This window comes from Hoplias malabaricus, chromosome 18 (genome assembly GCF_029633855.1).
Source record: "Hoplias malabaricus isolate fHopMal1 chromosome 18, fHopMal1.hap1, whole genome shotgun sequence".
Lineage (NCBI taxonomy): Eukaryota > Metazoa > Chordata > Actinopteri > Characiformes > Erythrinidae > Hoplias > Hoplias malabaricus.
The window spans coordinates 991,253-1,007,840 of NC_089817.1; the positions used below are offsets into that span (position 1 = coordinate 991,253).

The 16,588-nt window shown below is 41.9% G+C and overlaps 1 protein-coding gene across 6 annotated transcripts in view; it reads left to right on the forward strand.

Annotated features, from left to right (window-relative positions):
- Positions 1-16,588, forward strand: part of sftpba (surfactant protein Ba) — an 85,977-nt gene that overhangs the window by 56,490 nt on the left and 12,899 nt on the right. For 5 of the 6 annotated variants that reach the window (XM_066651777.1, XM_066651775.1, XM_066651779.1 and 2 more), the window contains one exon: positions 16,122-16,196. In XM_066651777.1, coding sequence (XP_066507874.1) covers positions 16,122-16,196 — 75 coding nt within the window. Of the gene's footprint in view, positions 1-14,058; positions 14,173-14,934; positions 14,991-16,121; positions 16,197-16,588 lie in introns of those variants that run through there. The other variant, XM_066651778.1, reaches the window with a different exon arrangement.

The following is a 16,588-nucleotide window of genomic DNA, read 5'->3' on the forward strand; positions in this document are numbered from 1 at the left end:
AATCACTTGGGGATGTACAGCCTACACACTGCGGAATAAAACAAGCCTGTCTTTTTGTCTGTGGTCTGGCAAAGTTAGAGACCATGGCGAAAAATAAGCTTTTCTGATTTTGTACTACTTTTGTGTGCTGTCCATTGTCGACCCGAGAAGGATGGTTAGCGGTATGAGTCTTGGTCTAAGTATGAGTCTTCCAGGGTTTCTTCCTCGTGTGCTGAGGGAGGTTTTCCCTGCCAGTGTTGCCTCTGGTTCGCTCATAGGAGGCTTGGACCTAGGTCTCTGTAAAGCTGCTTTGTGACGACTTTACGCTGTGACAAGCGATATAAATATAATTTGATTGAGTAGTTTATTGATTGACACACCTGTCTGTGAGGAGTGTGGTGTGTTCTCTCTGTGTCTGCGTGGGTTTCCTCCGGGTGACTGTCTGTGAGGAGTGTGGTGTGTTCTCCCTGTGTCTGCGTGGGTTTCCTCCGGGTGACTGTCTGTGAGGAGTGTGGTGTGTTCTCCCTGTGTCTGCGTGGGTTTCCTCCGGGTGACTGTCTGTGAGGAGTGTGGTGTGTTCTCTCTGTGTCTGCGTGGTTTTCCTCCGGGTGACTGTCTGTGAGGAGTGTGGTGTGTTCTCTCTGTGTCTGTGTGGGTTTCCTCCGGGTGCTCCGGTTATCTCCCACAGTCCAAAAACACACGTTGGTAGGTGGATTGGCGACTTGAAAGTGTCCGTAGGTGTGAATGTGTGTGTGTCTGTGTCGCCTTGTGAAGGACTGGCGCCCCCTCCAGGGTGTATTCCCGCCTTGTGCCCAATGATTCCAGGTAGGCTCAGGACCCACCGCGACCCTGAACTGGATAAGGATTACAGATAATGAATGAATGAATGAATGATTGATTTTACATTAAGTGCAGACACTTCAGTATTGTACCGCCCTCTCATCTGAGTCTGTCCAATCACAGCGCTGGACCTGTGTTTATGTGAGAGCGCAAAGACAAGGTTAAACTCAGCAAAACAGACACAACGAGCGCGGAGAAATAAGAGCACTGAGTAAAAACGGAGAAGAAAGAGAACAGAGTGAAAACGGCTAAAAACCAGAGCTTCTGCTCCTCACTGCTGTGCGCTCGGGGTCGGGGTGAACAGCGAGCGGCTCATTATCATTTAAAGGAACAGGTGCTGAAAGCGGGCGTTCTGAACAGGGGCTGTTTACACAGGGGGAGAACACTGCTGTGGGGCTCGTGGGGTTTGGACCTGGAACTGTGTTCCACTGTGGAGAAGGAGGCATCCAGTTTAGACACACCCTGCATAAAATACACATTAACACATGATTATAAACGTGATTCTCTGGAGCTTCTACACTATGGCTCAGTATTCAGTAACAGATACAGTGTTTACAAGAGTGTAAAACCCATCAGCAGTGGACCTGTTTACTCTGGAATTAAGGCCCTCTATTTAATACCTCTGTGGATGAATGCCATCTAGTCCTCACAGAGGCTGTAAAAGGAAGAGATAACAGTCTTATTCAGACGAAAATTTTTGAATAAACAAGTGTCCATAAAATGTTGTCCATTTTCTTTTACTTTCAATAAACAAACCAGTATTTCTTAAGAATGATTCGGTCTTTCGTCTGATCTAAGAAAACATGCTGTCAGCACCTTGCCATGAAGATCTGTAATCTGATTGTGGCTGCAGGTTACAGGTGAGAAAACGCGTGCTATATTAAATCACCAGAAATACAATATTAATGATTTTAATTAATTATTTTTTCTAAAACTCTAAGGATGTTTCCTCTCCGTGTGCTGCTCTCGGTTTGCACTGGAAACAGGTCTAATGTGTTTATGAAGCCCAGGCATCTGTAAATGTGTAAAAAAAAATATAAAATGTGGGTCTCAGTCCAGTGTGCTAAACTTTATCTCCCTCTGCTCACACCAGAATAAAGCATCAGTTTTTTAGACAACGGAGAGGCTCCAGACGCTGAAAAGCATGACCCGAGATGAGGATGTTGCTCTGTTCCTGCTCCATGGGGGGGTAACACTGAATTATTTTTGCTGTAGATGGAACTGACTCTAAATCTGAGAGAGCGAAAGTACATGAAAACACAGAACAAAAGTGCTATAAAGTGAACAGCTCAAGTTGCAAACGAGCAGCGCTTCTGAACGTGAAGACAAGATAATTTCCCCACAATTACAGACTTTCCCTTTAAGCCCAGGCTAATTACCCAGTTCCAGACCCTGTAAAACCTGCTCTGGACATAATGTGAAAATCCAGTACACAGTAAATTCTCCAGTGTTAAATCGACACTATTAGTGTTAACACTGAAAGTAATAATAGTGTCGATTTAACATTGGAGAGTTGGCTGTGTAGTTTAGAGATTGATTCTCCAGCCCAAACTGTTTTTGGAGATAAAATCCTCTAGTTTTGAGAGGATGGGCTTGATCTTTAAGCAAACGATGCTTAAGTAAGTTCCCCCTGAGGTTATTTGGTAAACCCTCCTGTTGTTTTTTGTTGTTTTTTGTTGTTTTTTGAGATCAGGCAGTTTTTACTCCTGCAGCCTGTTACCACACATCCACTTCTTTATATTTACATCTATTGTCCCTCTGTGAATAAAGCAAACACAGCCGCTAAAAAACAACATTACACATAATTACCTGCTAGATAACAGACAAATAATAATCTGACTAATCAATTCTTTCTAAATTAACAATTAAATATAAATCCATGTTAGGGCTGGAAAGAGGACTTTACTGAAGGAAATCCCCTCAGCTCCTGCAGGTGTTGATCTGTTTAAACAATGCACTATTGTTAATAACATGACACGGTTAGAGAAGGACTAATGGAATTTTATCCACAAATTAAATTTTATCTTTCTTAATTTAAAATGTGGCGGCACGGTGGCGCAGCAGGTAGTGTCGCAGTCACACAGCTCCGGGGCCCTGTAGGTTGTGGGTTTTATGGGGGTGTCTTCTACCTGTGTCTGCGTGGGTTTCCTCCGGGTAACTGTCTGTGAGGAGTGTGGTGTGTTCTCTCTGTGTCTGCGTGGGTTTCCTCAGGGTGACTGTCTGTGAGGAGTGTGGTGTGTTCTGTCTGTCTGCGTGGGTTTCCTCCAGGTGACTGTCTGTGAGGAGTGTGGTGTGTTCTCCCTGCGTCTGCGTGGGTTTCCTCCGGGTGACTGTCTGTGAGGAGTGTGTTGTGTTCTCTCTGTGTCTGCGTGGGTTTCCTCCGGGTGACTGTCTGTGAGGAGTGTGTTGTGTTCTCTCTGTGTCTGCGTGGGTTTCCTCCGGGTGACTGTCTGTGAGGAGTGTGGTGTGTTCTCTCTGTGTCTGCGTGGGTTTCCTCCGGGTGACTGTCTGTGAGGAGTGTGGTGTGTTCTCCCTGCGTCTGCGTGGGTTTCCTCCGGGTGACTGTCTGTGAGGAGTGTGGTGTGTTCTCCCTGCGTCTGCGTGGGTTTCCTCCGAGTGACTGTCTGTGAGGAGTGTGGTGTGTTCTCTCTGTGTCTGCGTGGGTTTCCTCCGGGTGACTGTCTGTGAGGAGTGTGGTGTGTTCTCTCTGTGTCTGCGTGGGTTTCCTCCGGGTGACTGTCTGTGAGGAGTGTGGTGTCTTCTACCTGCGTCTGCGTGGGTTTCCTCCGGGTGACTGTCTGTGAGGAGTGTGGTGTGTTCTCCCTGTGTCTGCGTGGGTTTCCTCCGGGTGACTGTCTGTGAGGAGTGTGGTGTGTTCTCCCTGTGTCTGCGTGGGTTTCCTCCGGGTGGATTTGTGACTCAAAAGTGTCTGTAGGTGTGAGTGTGTATCACTCTGCGAAGGACTGGCGCCCCCTCCTGGGTGTGTCCCCACATTATACCCAATGATTCCATGTAGGCTCTGGACTCACCGTTGTTCTGAACTGGATAAGCGCTACTACGAATGACAGGTAGTCATATTTAATTAGAATTCAAGTAATGCCACTTGTTTCCATAGAACTTCTAAAGAGCGCTTCCTTCCTCTTTAAGCATAGTTTCTGTATTAAAATATTTGCTGCCTATTATCTGTTACATAACGTAATTAAGTCACGTTCCTAGATCTTTACAATGGATAACAATTTGTTACAGAATAGATTTTGAGGTGCTGTTCATTTCTTCATGGCCCAGTGTATTTATTAGAGTTGCTGCAGGGAAAGGACCTGAGCAGAATTCTCAGATCTTAAAGAACTACTCAGTTAGTCCGGCCTCAGTTGAAGACTATACTGTTTGTCTACTTGGCTGCTCTTGAATGGGACCAGAGAACATTAATTAGATGAGCCTCGACTTTGGACAGTTTTAGATCTGGCAGAAATCGTTCCGGGCGGCACAGTGCCGCAGCATGTAGTGTCTCTGTCCCACAGCTCCAGGGCCCTGTAGGTTGTGGGTCTGATTCCTGCTTCAGACTGTCTGTGTGGTGTGGGCTGGATGGTCATTTTAAGTCGGTTTAAGTTACAGTTGGCTCTGTATTTCTTCTGTCCTGTAACTTAAATTTTTACATGATTTTAATTTCTATTTTTTATTTTTTAAATCCTAATTACATTTTTATATTTGATATTCTTTTACGTATATTTTTAGTCATTTGACTAATTTTTAAACATTTTAATCAAATTTATTTCTGTATTTTCTGTGGAATTGTCTCTGTATTTTCTCATAAAAGTGTAAAGCGCTTTGAAAGAAAGCAGTGTGTAAAATGTGCTTCTTTGCCTTGCTTTGCATTTGAAAACCCACTTACGCTGTATTCCCAAAAGTATCTGGACAGGTTGTACTTTGAATTAAATTCACGTTTAAGTTGCAAAATTAAGAATGAAGGACAAATCCCAGATTAATTACGTTAATTTCAGACTTTATTGTTTTCTGAATTTTGAAATACATTCTGCTGCCCTGTCTCCTGTGTTTGTTTACAGGTTCCTGTCCAGCAAGACAGTCAGTGAAAGACGTATGACTAATACAGCATTGTTTTCTTGAGCAGATGTAATCTGTGACTGTAAGGAAGTAGACAGTGACAATAATCAAACCTGCAAAAATATAAGGAAGTATTAATTTGGCCACCTTTACGGGAAAGATGAGAGATACACCTACGTTCTGAGATGGAGTGATGATGGATACGTGATGGATTGTTGCGTATAAAAGGGCTTCGTGCTACATAATGACAGATGAAAAGGAATGCAGATCATAACACCACTGCAGTCATACGAGCAATCAGATTCACATGCACCAGGCACACTCAGAAATGGAAGTGTAACAGTGCCATCAAGTTTATTTTAGTAGCTTTATGATTATGATTTTGCTGATCAATGTCCTTTGGAAAAAGCAAATAACAAATTTGCAATATGTGGTTAAAAAATGTTCAATGCACTTTAAATTCTCGCAGCCCTACTCTCATTGGTTGGGGAGGATGGCCCGGGAGCTGAATCCCCGACACAGTTCTAACCAGTGCTGGTGTCTGTAAGTTGGCTTAGAAGGTCTGGACGTTTAGTGATCTCCTCCAAGCACGCTGAGCTGGTGGTGTTTTAGCAGCTGTTTGAAAAGAAGCAGTGGAACTCCGCACGTCTCAGTGGAAGCGTCTCCTCACCCTTCCGGATCAGTGTGTGTGAGACTGAGGGAGTCCTAGACTCCCTAGTCCTATTTAACCTTGGGGAACAATTCTTGAATTTCCTCTGGGGATCAATAAAGTATCTATCTAGATATTAGGCCACATTTGAGGTGACTAATACGGGGAGAAAATTGAGTCAAAATATTTATTCCCCCCACACCCCCCACTCCAATTAAGTTTGGAAAAAAAAGTATTATTATCGGTGCTGTCAACGTTAACGCATTAACGTATGATTAATTGGGAAACTTTAATGTGCTACTTAATGCTAATTAACATTTTACCAAATTTGGCCACAACTTCCTCCCATAATTCACTTGTTTTACTGAGTCTAGTGACAAATATGTGGTTTTATTAGACGATGTAAACACTGAGTTGCCACTGCTGAGTTCAGAAGGTAGATTACGTTATTTTTGAGCTGGAGATTAAATCTCATAACTAGCTCTCACTGTTTCCATCTCGCTCTTTTTCTCACTTTCGGTCTCACACACACACACACACACACACACACACACTTACAGCTGCTACGAGAATTTCTGCACATTTTTTTTCTTTGGTGCATGTCTTGATCCACACATTATTCTTTTATAAAGTTGTTGAAGCTGAATATGGAGGTTTTATTTTCTGAGCTGTGAGCTGCACGCTGCAGTTTTCTCAATAAAAGTTTGTGTCCGAACTTCATTGGGTTTAATGTTAAGTCTCTGAAACCTTTACTCATCATACAAACTATTTGTATATGTTATAATAATGTATAAAGCATGGTTTCCTCTAACCAGTTGGTCATGCATACCCCTCTGCTTATCTATTTACTTTGGAATCTTCCTTCCAAGAAAAACAAGAAAACATTTTAACATGCAGTTATTCATTATTCATCGCAGATTGTAATTGTGATTACCCCAATTACATGATTTAATGGATTGGCTTTACTAATTATTATTTTCATTTATTATTCAAAGTCCTTGGGTTTGGGAAAGGAGTTATACGAGTTGAACTTATTATAAAGTACTTACTTAATTTTGTAACTGTGCTCCTGTGATCTGACCACACTGTCATAGACATAAGGAAATGAGACATTATATAACGAGACATATTCATGTTTTCCCACACGTGAATACAGTTCTGGTGTCTGTGAAATGGCTTTAAATGTCAAAATACTGCTAATCGAGCCCCGCAGCAGTGTTCTCCCCCTGTGTAAACAGCCCTGTTCAGAACGCCCGCTTTCAGCACCTGTTCCTTTAAATGATAATGAGCCGGTCGCTGTTCACCCCGACCCCGAGCGCACAGCAGTGAGGAGCGAGGAGCAGAAGCTCTGGTTTTTAGCCGTTTTCACTCTGTTCTCTTTCTTCTCCGTTTTTACTCAGTGCTCTTATTTCTCCGCGCTCGTTGTGTCTGTTTTGCTGAGTTTAACCTCGTCTTTGCGCTCTCACATAAACACGGGTCCAGCGCTGTGATTGGACAGACTCAGACAAGGGGGCGGGGCCATTCTAATATCTCTTCTCTTGACATCATATCTCTAGATTCTCCTTAATTTCTTTGTAGTGTTTTCTTAAAGGGGACCTGTACGATTGTGGAGAAGTGCAATTCTTGCTGAGTTTTTTTTAAATTAGGACGGTGTATTGAGAATAAATCCAAATATTGTTTTTCCGTGTCTGAAGTGTAACTTGTCTGTAAGTTATTTCACGGTTTGAATCTCCACAGAAAACTGTTTCTAACTCGAGCTGTTTAGTTTGTAGCACTGTCGCTAATGCAGTTAGCTATCTCCCGAGTTTGGAGACATTTCCAACTTAAGTGATCAGAATCACTAAAAATAAGTCAGTGTTACCCCCCTGTGGAGCAGGAATGGAGCACCATCTTCGTCTTGGTGAGCAGAGAGAGAAAGCCTAGCATACCAGATCGAGACTGTTTGTTTTTTTACTTATTTAAAGATACTGGGGCTTCGTAAGCACATTAGACTGGTTTCCAGCTCAGAAACCAACTCAAGAGCAGCACATGGAGGAGACATCTTCTGAATTTTATAAAAAGATAGAAAAATTACAATCATGAACGGGTAAAGATTATTTGATTAATGTTATTTAACCATAAGATATTTTCAGATTTAAATTTGAAAATTCCGATTGGGCTCATGAGGCGCCAACAGTATTGATGACTGTATCGTGGCGTTTGAGTCGAAGGAATGTAGGACAAATATTCACAAACAGCTTTAAAAGAGACATTAACCAAAAGCTTAACAGAGTCTTATTACAGGTGTTTCTCACAGTAACAGAAACAACAGAATAACAAAAGATTAAACTCCAGATCATGTTTTTGAAGTCTCACTGGTCTTTCTTGCCAAGAGACACCCACAGTTGCTGTGTAATATTATGTGACTTCCCTGTTGATGGAGCGATTCTCTGGTATAGAGAATATATAGCTAGAAGAGTTTATATGGAGAAGAGAGAGCAGTACTGTCTGCTACCACATGGTGGCGTACGCAGCTGGAGTGAGTATCATGTGGAACAGCATATACCTGCTGTGTTTTTTTTTTTTTAATTGCTGAAATATTTTGTTTTCAATACAGTCTTATTGTGACTGGTGAGTGTTAATCTCAAGACAGGTTTGTGAAGTAGATCTTCTTCCTGTTTGTTTTGAGCCTCTTTTATGTCTTTACGTGCCTCTTGTTTTATACACACTTTCTTGTTTTGCTTTTTATCTCCATGGTTTTTTTGTCTGTCTTATTCTTTCTATCATTTATGTCCATTTATCTGTCTTTAAAATAATATTTTCTGTTTGTTTATTTTGATGTATATTACATTTTCTTCTTTTCTACTTAATGTTTGTTACACACTCTGAGCTTTTGGAGGATGCGCTATAAAATTTAAAAATCATTAATATCAATATTATTATTATTATTATTAAAAGAATAAAAGTCTGTGGCCACCTCAGCAACATTCATTTGCACAAATTCTGCACATTTATTTGTATAGCTCTTCTGACAGCTGATGTTTTCACAAAGCAGCTTCACAGAGTTCCAGTAAGACAATGTTTTGACAAGAAATGCAAAAATGTAAAGAATGTAAAAATCCTCACGTGAGCGAGTCCAGGACGACAGCGGCACAGAAAAACTCCCTCAGAGCTGAAGAAGAAACCTTGGGAGGAACCAAGTCTCACACGGTGGACCTGCCCTCGATCTATAATAATAATAATAATAATAATTTTATTTCATTTATATTTTGATTTTATCACATTATATTTTTTTGAAAAGCATGAACTGAAATGGGACACTGAAGAAGTTACATAAGAGCTTAAGATCTTACCCAATAATCCAAGCTAGATCCCAATATTTTGGAGTGATGTTTGTGATGTTTACGTGGCTGAATGCCATTAAATACTCACAAGAATATTTACTGTCAAAAACTTTCCCAAAAGGGTTGAAGCTATAGAAGCTGTTAATGCAGCAAACAGACACCAGAGAGAATTCATGTGGGTTCTGCTCAGTTGTAGATGTCTGTGAAGCCAGGTGAACAAATCTGAGCTGTTTCGTGTGTCAGATCGGTTTGATAACAAGTGTAAGAGTCAACATCGCCGCCAGGTTTCCTCACGTCTCCTCTGCGGAACTCTTTTAACTGAAGACACTGTGTACTTTTGTGGCCTGTTAACATGGGTACTTTTGATCATTTCACAAAACCATCACATGCTGTAAGTGTATCTCAGATAAACACAGATGACTTCATAAAGAGAGCTTTTATGACCTGTACTAATTCCTCATCTTGGGCAATAACTTGTTCAGCAAGTCACAGCCTTATTTCATATTTTTGACTCGACTAGCCTTTTTTAATTACTTTTTTTTTTTCATTTGACCACTTCCCCTGCGACCTAGATAAGTGATAGATGGATATGAGTGGATGAATGAATGGATGGACGTTCCATGTACTGAAGGAAACTATGAAATTTCAGGAAATAAAGTCATTGATCTCAGTATGTGGAGTTTACTTTGATTTACTTGATATCTTGAAAAAACCTGCATTAAATCATCATAGAATAGAACAGCTTTTATTGTCGCTGAGAAAACAATGTTCAAGAACAGTGTTGAAACAGTGAAATGCAGTTTTAACATCCTCTCTCACGCAGCAGTTAAAAGATAAAATCTATACATGTGCAAAATAGCAGAAAATATAGCGCTAGAATATATACACAGCCTTTATTTAAAAGTGCTGTGTGCAATTGCTTGTCCGTTAGGATGGGTGGTTGTCTGTTGATTCTACTAATTATCAATCTGGATGGATTGTTTACAGTTGTTGGTGGGGGGGGGTTGATGGCTTGATGGCTGATGGGTTGATGGCTTTCACAGCCTGGGGAAAGAAGATGTGTTTCAAGCTGTTTGTCCTTACTTTTAATTGTCTGAATCTCTTTTTAGAGGGGAGGGGAGAAAACAGAGTGTGTCCACGGTGAGTAGTGTCCATTGAAATGCTGATAGCCTTTCTCTGGAGTCGGCTGTTGTACAAACCGGATTCCAAAAAAGTTGGGACACTAAACAAATTGTGAATAAAAACTGAATGCAATGATGTGGAGATGGCAAATGTCAATATTTTATTCGTAATAGAACATAGACGACAGATCAAAAGTTTAATCTGAGTAAATGTAACATTTTAAAGGAAAAATATGTTGATTCAAAATTTCACAGTGTCAACAAATCCCAAAAAAGCTGGGACAAGTAGCAATAAGTGGCTGGAAAAAGGAAATTGAGCATATAACGAACAGCTGGAAGACCAGTTAACACTAATTAGGTCAATTGACAACATGATTGGGTATAAAAAGAGCTTCTCAGAGTGTCAGTGTCTCTCTGAAGCCAAGATGGTAAGAGGATCACAAATTCCACCATTGTTGCGCAGAAAGATAGTGCAGCGATACCAGAATGGTGTTACCCAGCGTAAAATAGCAAAGACTTTTAAGTTATCATCATCAACCGTGCATAACATCATCAAAAGATTCAGAGAATCTGGAACAATTGCTGTGTGTAAGGGTCAAGGCCGTAAAACTCTACTGGATGCTCGTGATCTCCGGGCCCTTAAACGTCACTGCACCTCAAACAGGAACGCCACTGTCAAGGAAATAACAGAATGGGCTCAGGAATACTTCCAGAAAGCATTGTCAGTGAACACAATCCACCGTGCCGTCCGCCGTCGCCAGCTGAAACTCTACAGTGCAAAGAGGAAGCCATTTCTAAGCAAGCTCCACAAGCTCAGACGTTGGCACGGGGCCAGGGGTCTTTTAAAATGGAGTGTGGCAAAATGGAAGACTGTTCTGTGGTCAGACGAGTCACGATTTGAAGTTCTTTATGGAACACTGGGACGCCATGTCATCCGGACCAGAGAGGACAAGGATAACCCAAGTTGTTATCAATGCTCCGTTCAGAAGCCTGCATCACTGATGGTATGGGGTTGCATGAGTGCTTGTGGCATGGGCAGCTTGCATGTCTGGAAAGGCACCATTAATGCAGAGAACTATGTTCAGGTTCTAGAACAACACATGCTCCCATCTAGACGTCATCTCTTTCAGGAAGACCCTGCATTTTTCAACAAGATAATAACAGACCACATTCTGCAGCAATCACAACATCACGGCTACGTAGGAGGAGGATCCGGGGACTGAAATGGCGGCCTGCAGTCCAGATCTTTCACCTGTAGAGAACATTTGGAGCATCATAAAGAGGAAGGTGCGACAAAGAAGGCCCAAGACGATTGAACAGTTAGAGGCCTGTATTAGACATGAATGGGAGAGCATTCCTATTTCTAAACTTGAGAAACTGGTCTCCTCTGTCCCCAGACGTCTGTGGAGTGTTGTAAGAAGAAGGGGGGATGCCACACAGTGGTAAAAAATCCCAACTTTTTGTGGATTTGTTGACACTGAAATTTTGAAACAACATATTTTTCCCTTAAAATGATACATTCTCTCAGTTTAAACTTTTGATCTGTGATTTGTTTCTGTTCTGAATAAAATATTAGATGTTGGCTCCTCCACATCATTGCATTCAGTTTTTATTCACAATTTGTTTAGTGTCCCAACTTTTTTGGAATCCGGTTTGTACATGTCGCTGAGGAGGGGTAGTGAAGTTCCTATGATTTTTTTCCACCCCTCTCACCACTCGCTGCAGGTCTCTCCTGCCCTGTGCTGTGCAACTGGTGAATCCGACTGTGTAGCAGTATGTCAGGATGCTCTCGATGGTGGCTCTGTAAAAGTTCACCAGCAAGTGTTGAGGGAGGTGGGAGTGCTTCAGCTTCCTGAGGAAGTAGAGTCTCTGTTGTGCCTTCCGCACTTGGTATTGGGTGTTAAAGGCCCATGTGAGGTCAGCAGAGATGTGTACTCCAAGGAGCTTGAAGTGCTCCACTCTCTCAACCTCCACTCCATTGAGGAGGGCCATGGTCTTGGTGCGGGTGGATCTTCTGAAATCCACGACAATCTCCTTGGTTTTATTTGGGTTGTGTTTCAGGTTGTTGTTCTTACACCATGCTGTCAGGTGCCGGACCTCCTCCCTGTAGGCTGACTCGTCATTGTTCATAATCAGTCCTACAACGATGGTGTCATCAGCAAACTTGATGATGTTGTTGGAGGTGTGAATGGGGGAGCAGTCATATGTGAAGAGTGAGTAGAGCAGGGGGCTGAGGACACATCCCTGTGGGGTGCCTGTGTTCAAGATGAGAGTTGAGGAGGTACGGTCGGTCTCCCATCCTGACATATTTGGGTCTGTAGCTCAGGAAGTTCAATTTCCATAAGCATAGTGAACTGCCTAGGCCAGTTTTTTTACCATGATTTGTGGAATAACTGTATTGAAGGCTGAACTAAAGTCCACGAACAACATCCTTACATATGAATTTTTCTGTTCTAGATGAGTGAGGGCTTAGTGGAGAGCTGTGATCACAGCATCCTCTGCCGACCTGTTGGTCCTGTAGGCAGTCATCACCTGCAGTTGAGCTAAATATAGTCATTCATTCACTCATTGTCTATAAGCGCTTATCCATTTCAGGGTTGAAGTGGGTGCCAGGCAGGAACATACCCTGGAGGGGGCACCAGTCCTTCACAGGGCAAAACATGCTCACACATTCACTCACACCTACGGACACTTTTGAGTCTCCAATCCACCTACCAACGTGTGTTTTTGGAGCGTGGGAGGAAACCGGAGCACCCGGAGGAAACCCACGCAGACACAGGGAGAACACACCACACTTCTCACAGACAGTCACCCGGAGGAAACCCACGCAGACACAGAGAGAACACACCACACTCCTCACAGACAGTCACCCGGAGGAAACCCACGCAGACACAGAGAGAACACACCACACTCCTCACAGACAGTCACCCGGAGGAAACCCACGCAGACACAGAGAGAACACACCACGCTCCTCACAGACAGTCACCCGGAGGAAACCCACGCAGACACAGAGAGAACACACCACACAACCTCCAGGACCCTGGAGCTATGACAGAGACACTACCTGCTACTCCACCGTGCCGCCCTGAGCTAAATATAATAATTAGATATTTCAAAAATATTTAGAAAATATTTGAAGATAAATAAATCAGAGTAAGGTTAGACGTGCTGGCAAACGTATCACTGAGCTAAAACACAGGGCAGTATATTTTTATTATATAAATATATTCCACTCTTAAAAATCATAGCATTCAATCAACATGTGTGAATTTGATCTGATAATCATCCTTTAATTGAAGTGAATGTAAAAGCTGAAGGTCCGCAGTGTCACTCTCAGCCCCTGTGTTCATGAATCCAGATATCTTTGGACATGTGGGTTATTTCTCTTCTTATAAACATTGGTCCCAGCCATGAGTTTTCATATGAGTCCGTCCACACCGAAAAAAGCTAAGCTCAATACCTCTATCAGTTGTTTTTACTGATGTTTTGTTAGTTGTTGTGCTCTCCAGTGGAGGATGATTTTCCCCTCATGAGTCTTGGATCTTCTCAAGATGGGTCTTCAGTCTGGGTTTGAGGACTGCAAGATTCACATATATCCAACGTGCTAGACACTTTAGAAAAGCTCAATATTAGGAACCTTGTTAATGACAGGACAGAACTATGGACAGGGCCTCAGTAGATGGCATTACCTATTGCCCAGTGTCCCTGGTCCTAGAAAAAAGGCTCCTGGGAGCTCTTGAGCTCTGTTTTCTGTTACATGGAACATATTTATTCAAACACAAAACAATCATACAAAGCAGATTTTGCGCAAATATTTAACCGTGCGTACCGTGGCTAGCGTGGCTATAACTGACCACACCGACACCTTTCTTTAATATGTGGACTAACCTCACTTTATCACATAAGTCTTTACTGTTTGAGTGTTGAAATCCATATTGAATCTTGGGCAATATTTGTCAAATACAGTGTTTCATTGGTGGCTTTTGTAGAATCAGAACAGTGTGTTTTATCTCTTGGTTTGAGGTCAGGCAAAGGAGATGTTTAAAGGTTTTTTTAAGGTACTTCCTGTTTTGAATGATCATTTAAGGCCTGGGGTCTGGGGAGTAGCTGTAGAGGGTAGTTCTCCATTCTGAAGTGTGGACTGAAGTCATGGCCTCCGTCAAGCTCCTGATCTTCGTGGTCCTGACACTCCTCGGCTGCGGTAAATAACGATCACACACTTTGGTTTTCTTTTAATTTCTTGGAACTTTTTGAGGTTATTAGGAAAAGGGTGTGTTGTTTAAACGTAAATGAAGTTAATAGTATTACACAGAATTACAGTCAGAAAAACAACACACATCTCTGAAACTGTCACGTTATGAAAGAAGGACAAAATCTTCCTAACTTTGGAAATCACATAATGTAACAAATAGATTCCATCGTAACGTTTGGTGAAAGTGTGAATGAAGATTTAAACAAAGATAATTAACAAAGTAGTAACCAGTTGCTGTCGTGCTGCTTTGTGTCGGTCTGTGTTAACAGTCAGCTGCCTTGTGTCCTGTACATTTATCACATTTATCTGTATAAGGATTTAAACCCGACCAAAGCCTAAAGACTCTGCTGCTGCCGTAGAGACCCCCTTTAATCCCCCTCTCAAATGATAGTGCTTAATGAAAGATCGACAGGACACAACTGTGTTGTACTCAGTCAGCACTGAATCTCTTGTCCAATCAGATCTCTCAGTCAGAACCTATACTGTTGTATGAGTATTTTATTGACATTACCGTGTGATTACGTGTTACAGACTTCAGCAGTATCCGTACTGACTGTGTAGTTGTATATAAATATTGTTCCTACACACCGGAGTTGCACAGTCAATCATACAGCTCTGTACCTGGACGTCCTGTGGTCTGAGAGATTAATTAAACTAGTCTGCATTAAAGGATTTTTAATCTTTTAAAGTTGGATCTCACTCTCTTCGCAGCCACAGCAAGATTCCTGGACACAGAAAAGCCTGAGGTCATTCTAAAGGATGTTATGGTGAGTCCAAACGTGTGATGATGGAATTCAGCTGCTTTCAGCTGAGCGCATCGTGGACACAGACGTTCAGTTGTGGACGCAGTGTGTATGACCTCTGTAGAAAAGCACATACTAAAATGGGATGCTCCGGAGCAGCTGTACTTTGGATTAAACGTGGGCTCTGGATTGATGAAGCCCCATTAAATAGAATAGAGTGTACATTGTCGGTGATGCTGCTGTAGTAAAACTACTATGATTCAGCCACAAATAGCACCCGTTAACCCTTTGAATGCCTCTTGGCTATCAATAACTGTGTTAAAATGGATGCTTTGTCACTGCTCTGTTGGATTTGAGTGGCGAGAATCGAAGCGTGCGGTTTTTAACTTTGAGGCCCACTTTGACACAAAATATTTGTAGGTATTAGCTGCAGAAATGAAGAAGTGACATTTCTCACATCCCTCTCTCATTGCTTTTCTGAGCCTTAAATGAAAAAAAAAAAACCCACATGTGATCAAGAAAAAACTAATCTCACTTCTTCTTAATCTCCACAGACTCTGCTCTGATGAGATGAACTCGGTCTTAACCCCTTAGGCATTGGATTACTTTATCATCACAAGACGTGAATTATTGAGGAACTATTAACTGTTGTGAAATTCTTCAGTGTCAGGGAACAGTAAAGAATTATATTTCAAATGTGATAAAGCATTAAGTACATACTATTTTTTTAAGTAACTGCTGTGAACCTACCACTCTTAGGATCGTTTTCTCCTCCCTCAACATTCACAGCTGAAGGCACCTGAAAAGTGCACCTACCCCCAACTGGCTGAAGTGTCTGTCCAACACACAGAGAGAGTGTGTGTGTGTGTGTGTGTGTGTACTCACTGCCAAGGGAGGGTTTAAAGCTGAACTTCAGTTGCTCTTAAGAGCACCCTTTTTCTTTTAATTCTTCTTCACTTTAAGGGTTTAATCAAAAGCATCATTTTCCGGGTCGACGCCGGACCCACCGCGGCCCGGAACTGGACAAGTGGCTTCAGACAGTGAATGAATGTTTAGCTGTGGTTGTTATTCTCTGAACTGCTTTAATGGAGTGTGAAATCTGAGTACACAGTAAATGGATGATTGTACGAATAATGTCCTGTCCTCTCTCTGTAGGACAATGATGCCTGTCAGGACTGTCTCCAGATCATTCAGGTTCTCAAACACCTGATTTCAGACGGACAGTTCCAGGTGGGAAGGACATTATCACTTTCACACAAACAGTGAGGCACTGGAGGATGTGCTTCAACATTAAAGTGGTGTTTTTAGAAGTAAATTCACTGTAAAGTATTCTTTTCTCTGATGTTAGCTTTTAAGGCAAATCTGATTTAAGAAAAATATGGAAAATAAAAACACTATTATGTCACTGTTTGCAGTGATGTAACTTTCAGAGTTTAGCACCCGAACTGTTTATAAAGAGCTTAATGATGGCTGCTTGCACTTTTTAACAAACTTTACCACTGCTTTTTCAACAGGAAGATGCTCAGGTGAGAAAGTTATCTTTAGAAACAAATAAAAAATATAATCTGTTTTATAATCATCACCATGGAATAAAAAAAACAATTAGGGCCAGAGGTCAGTTG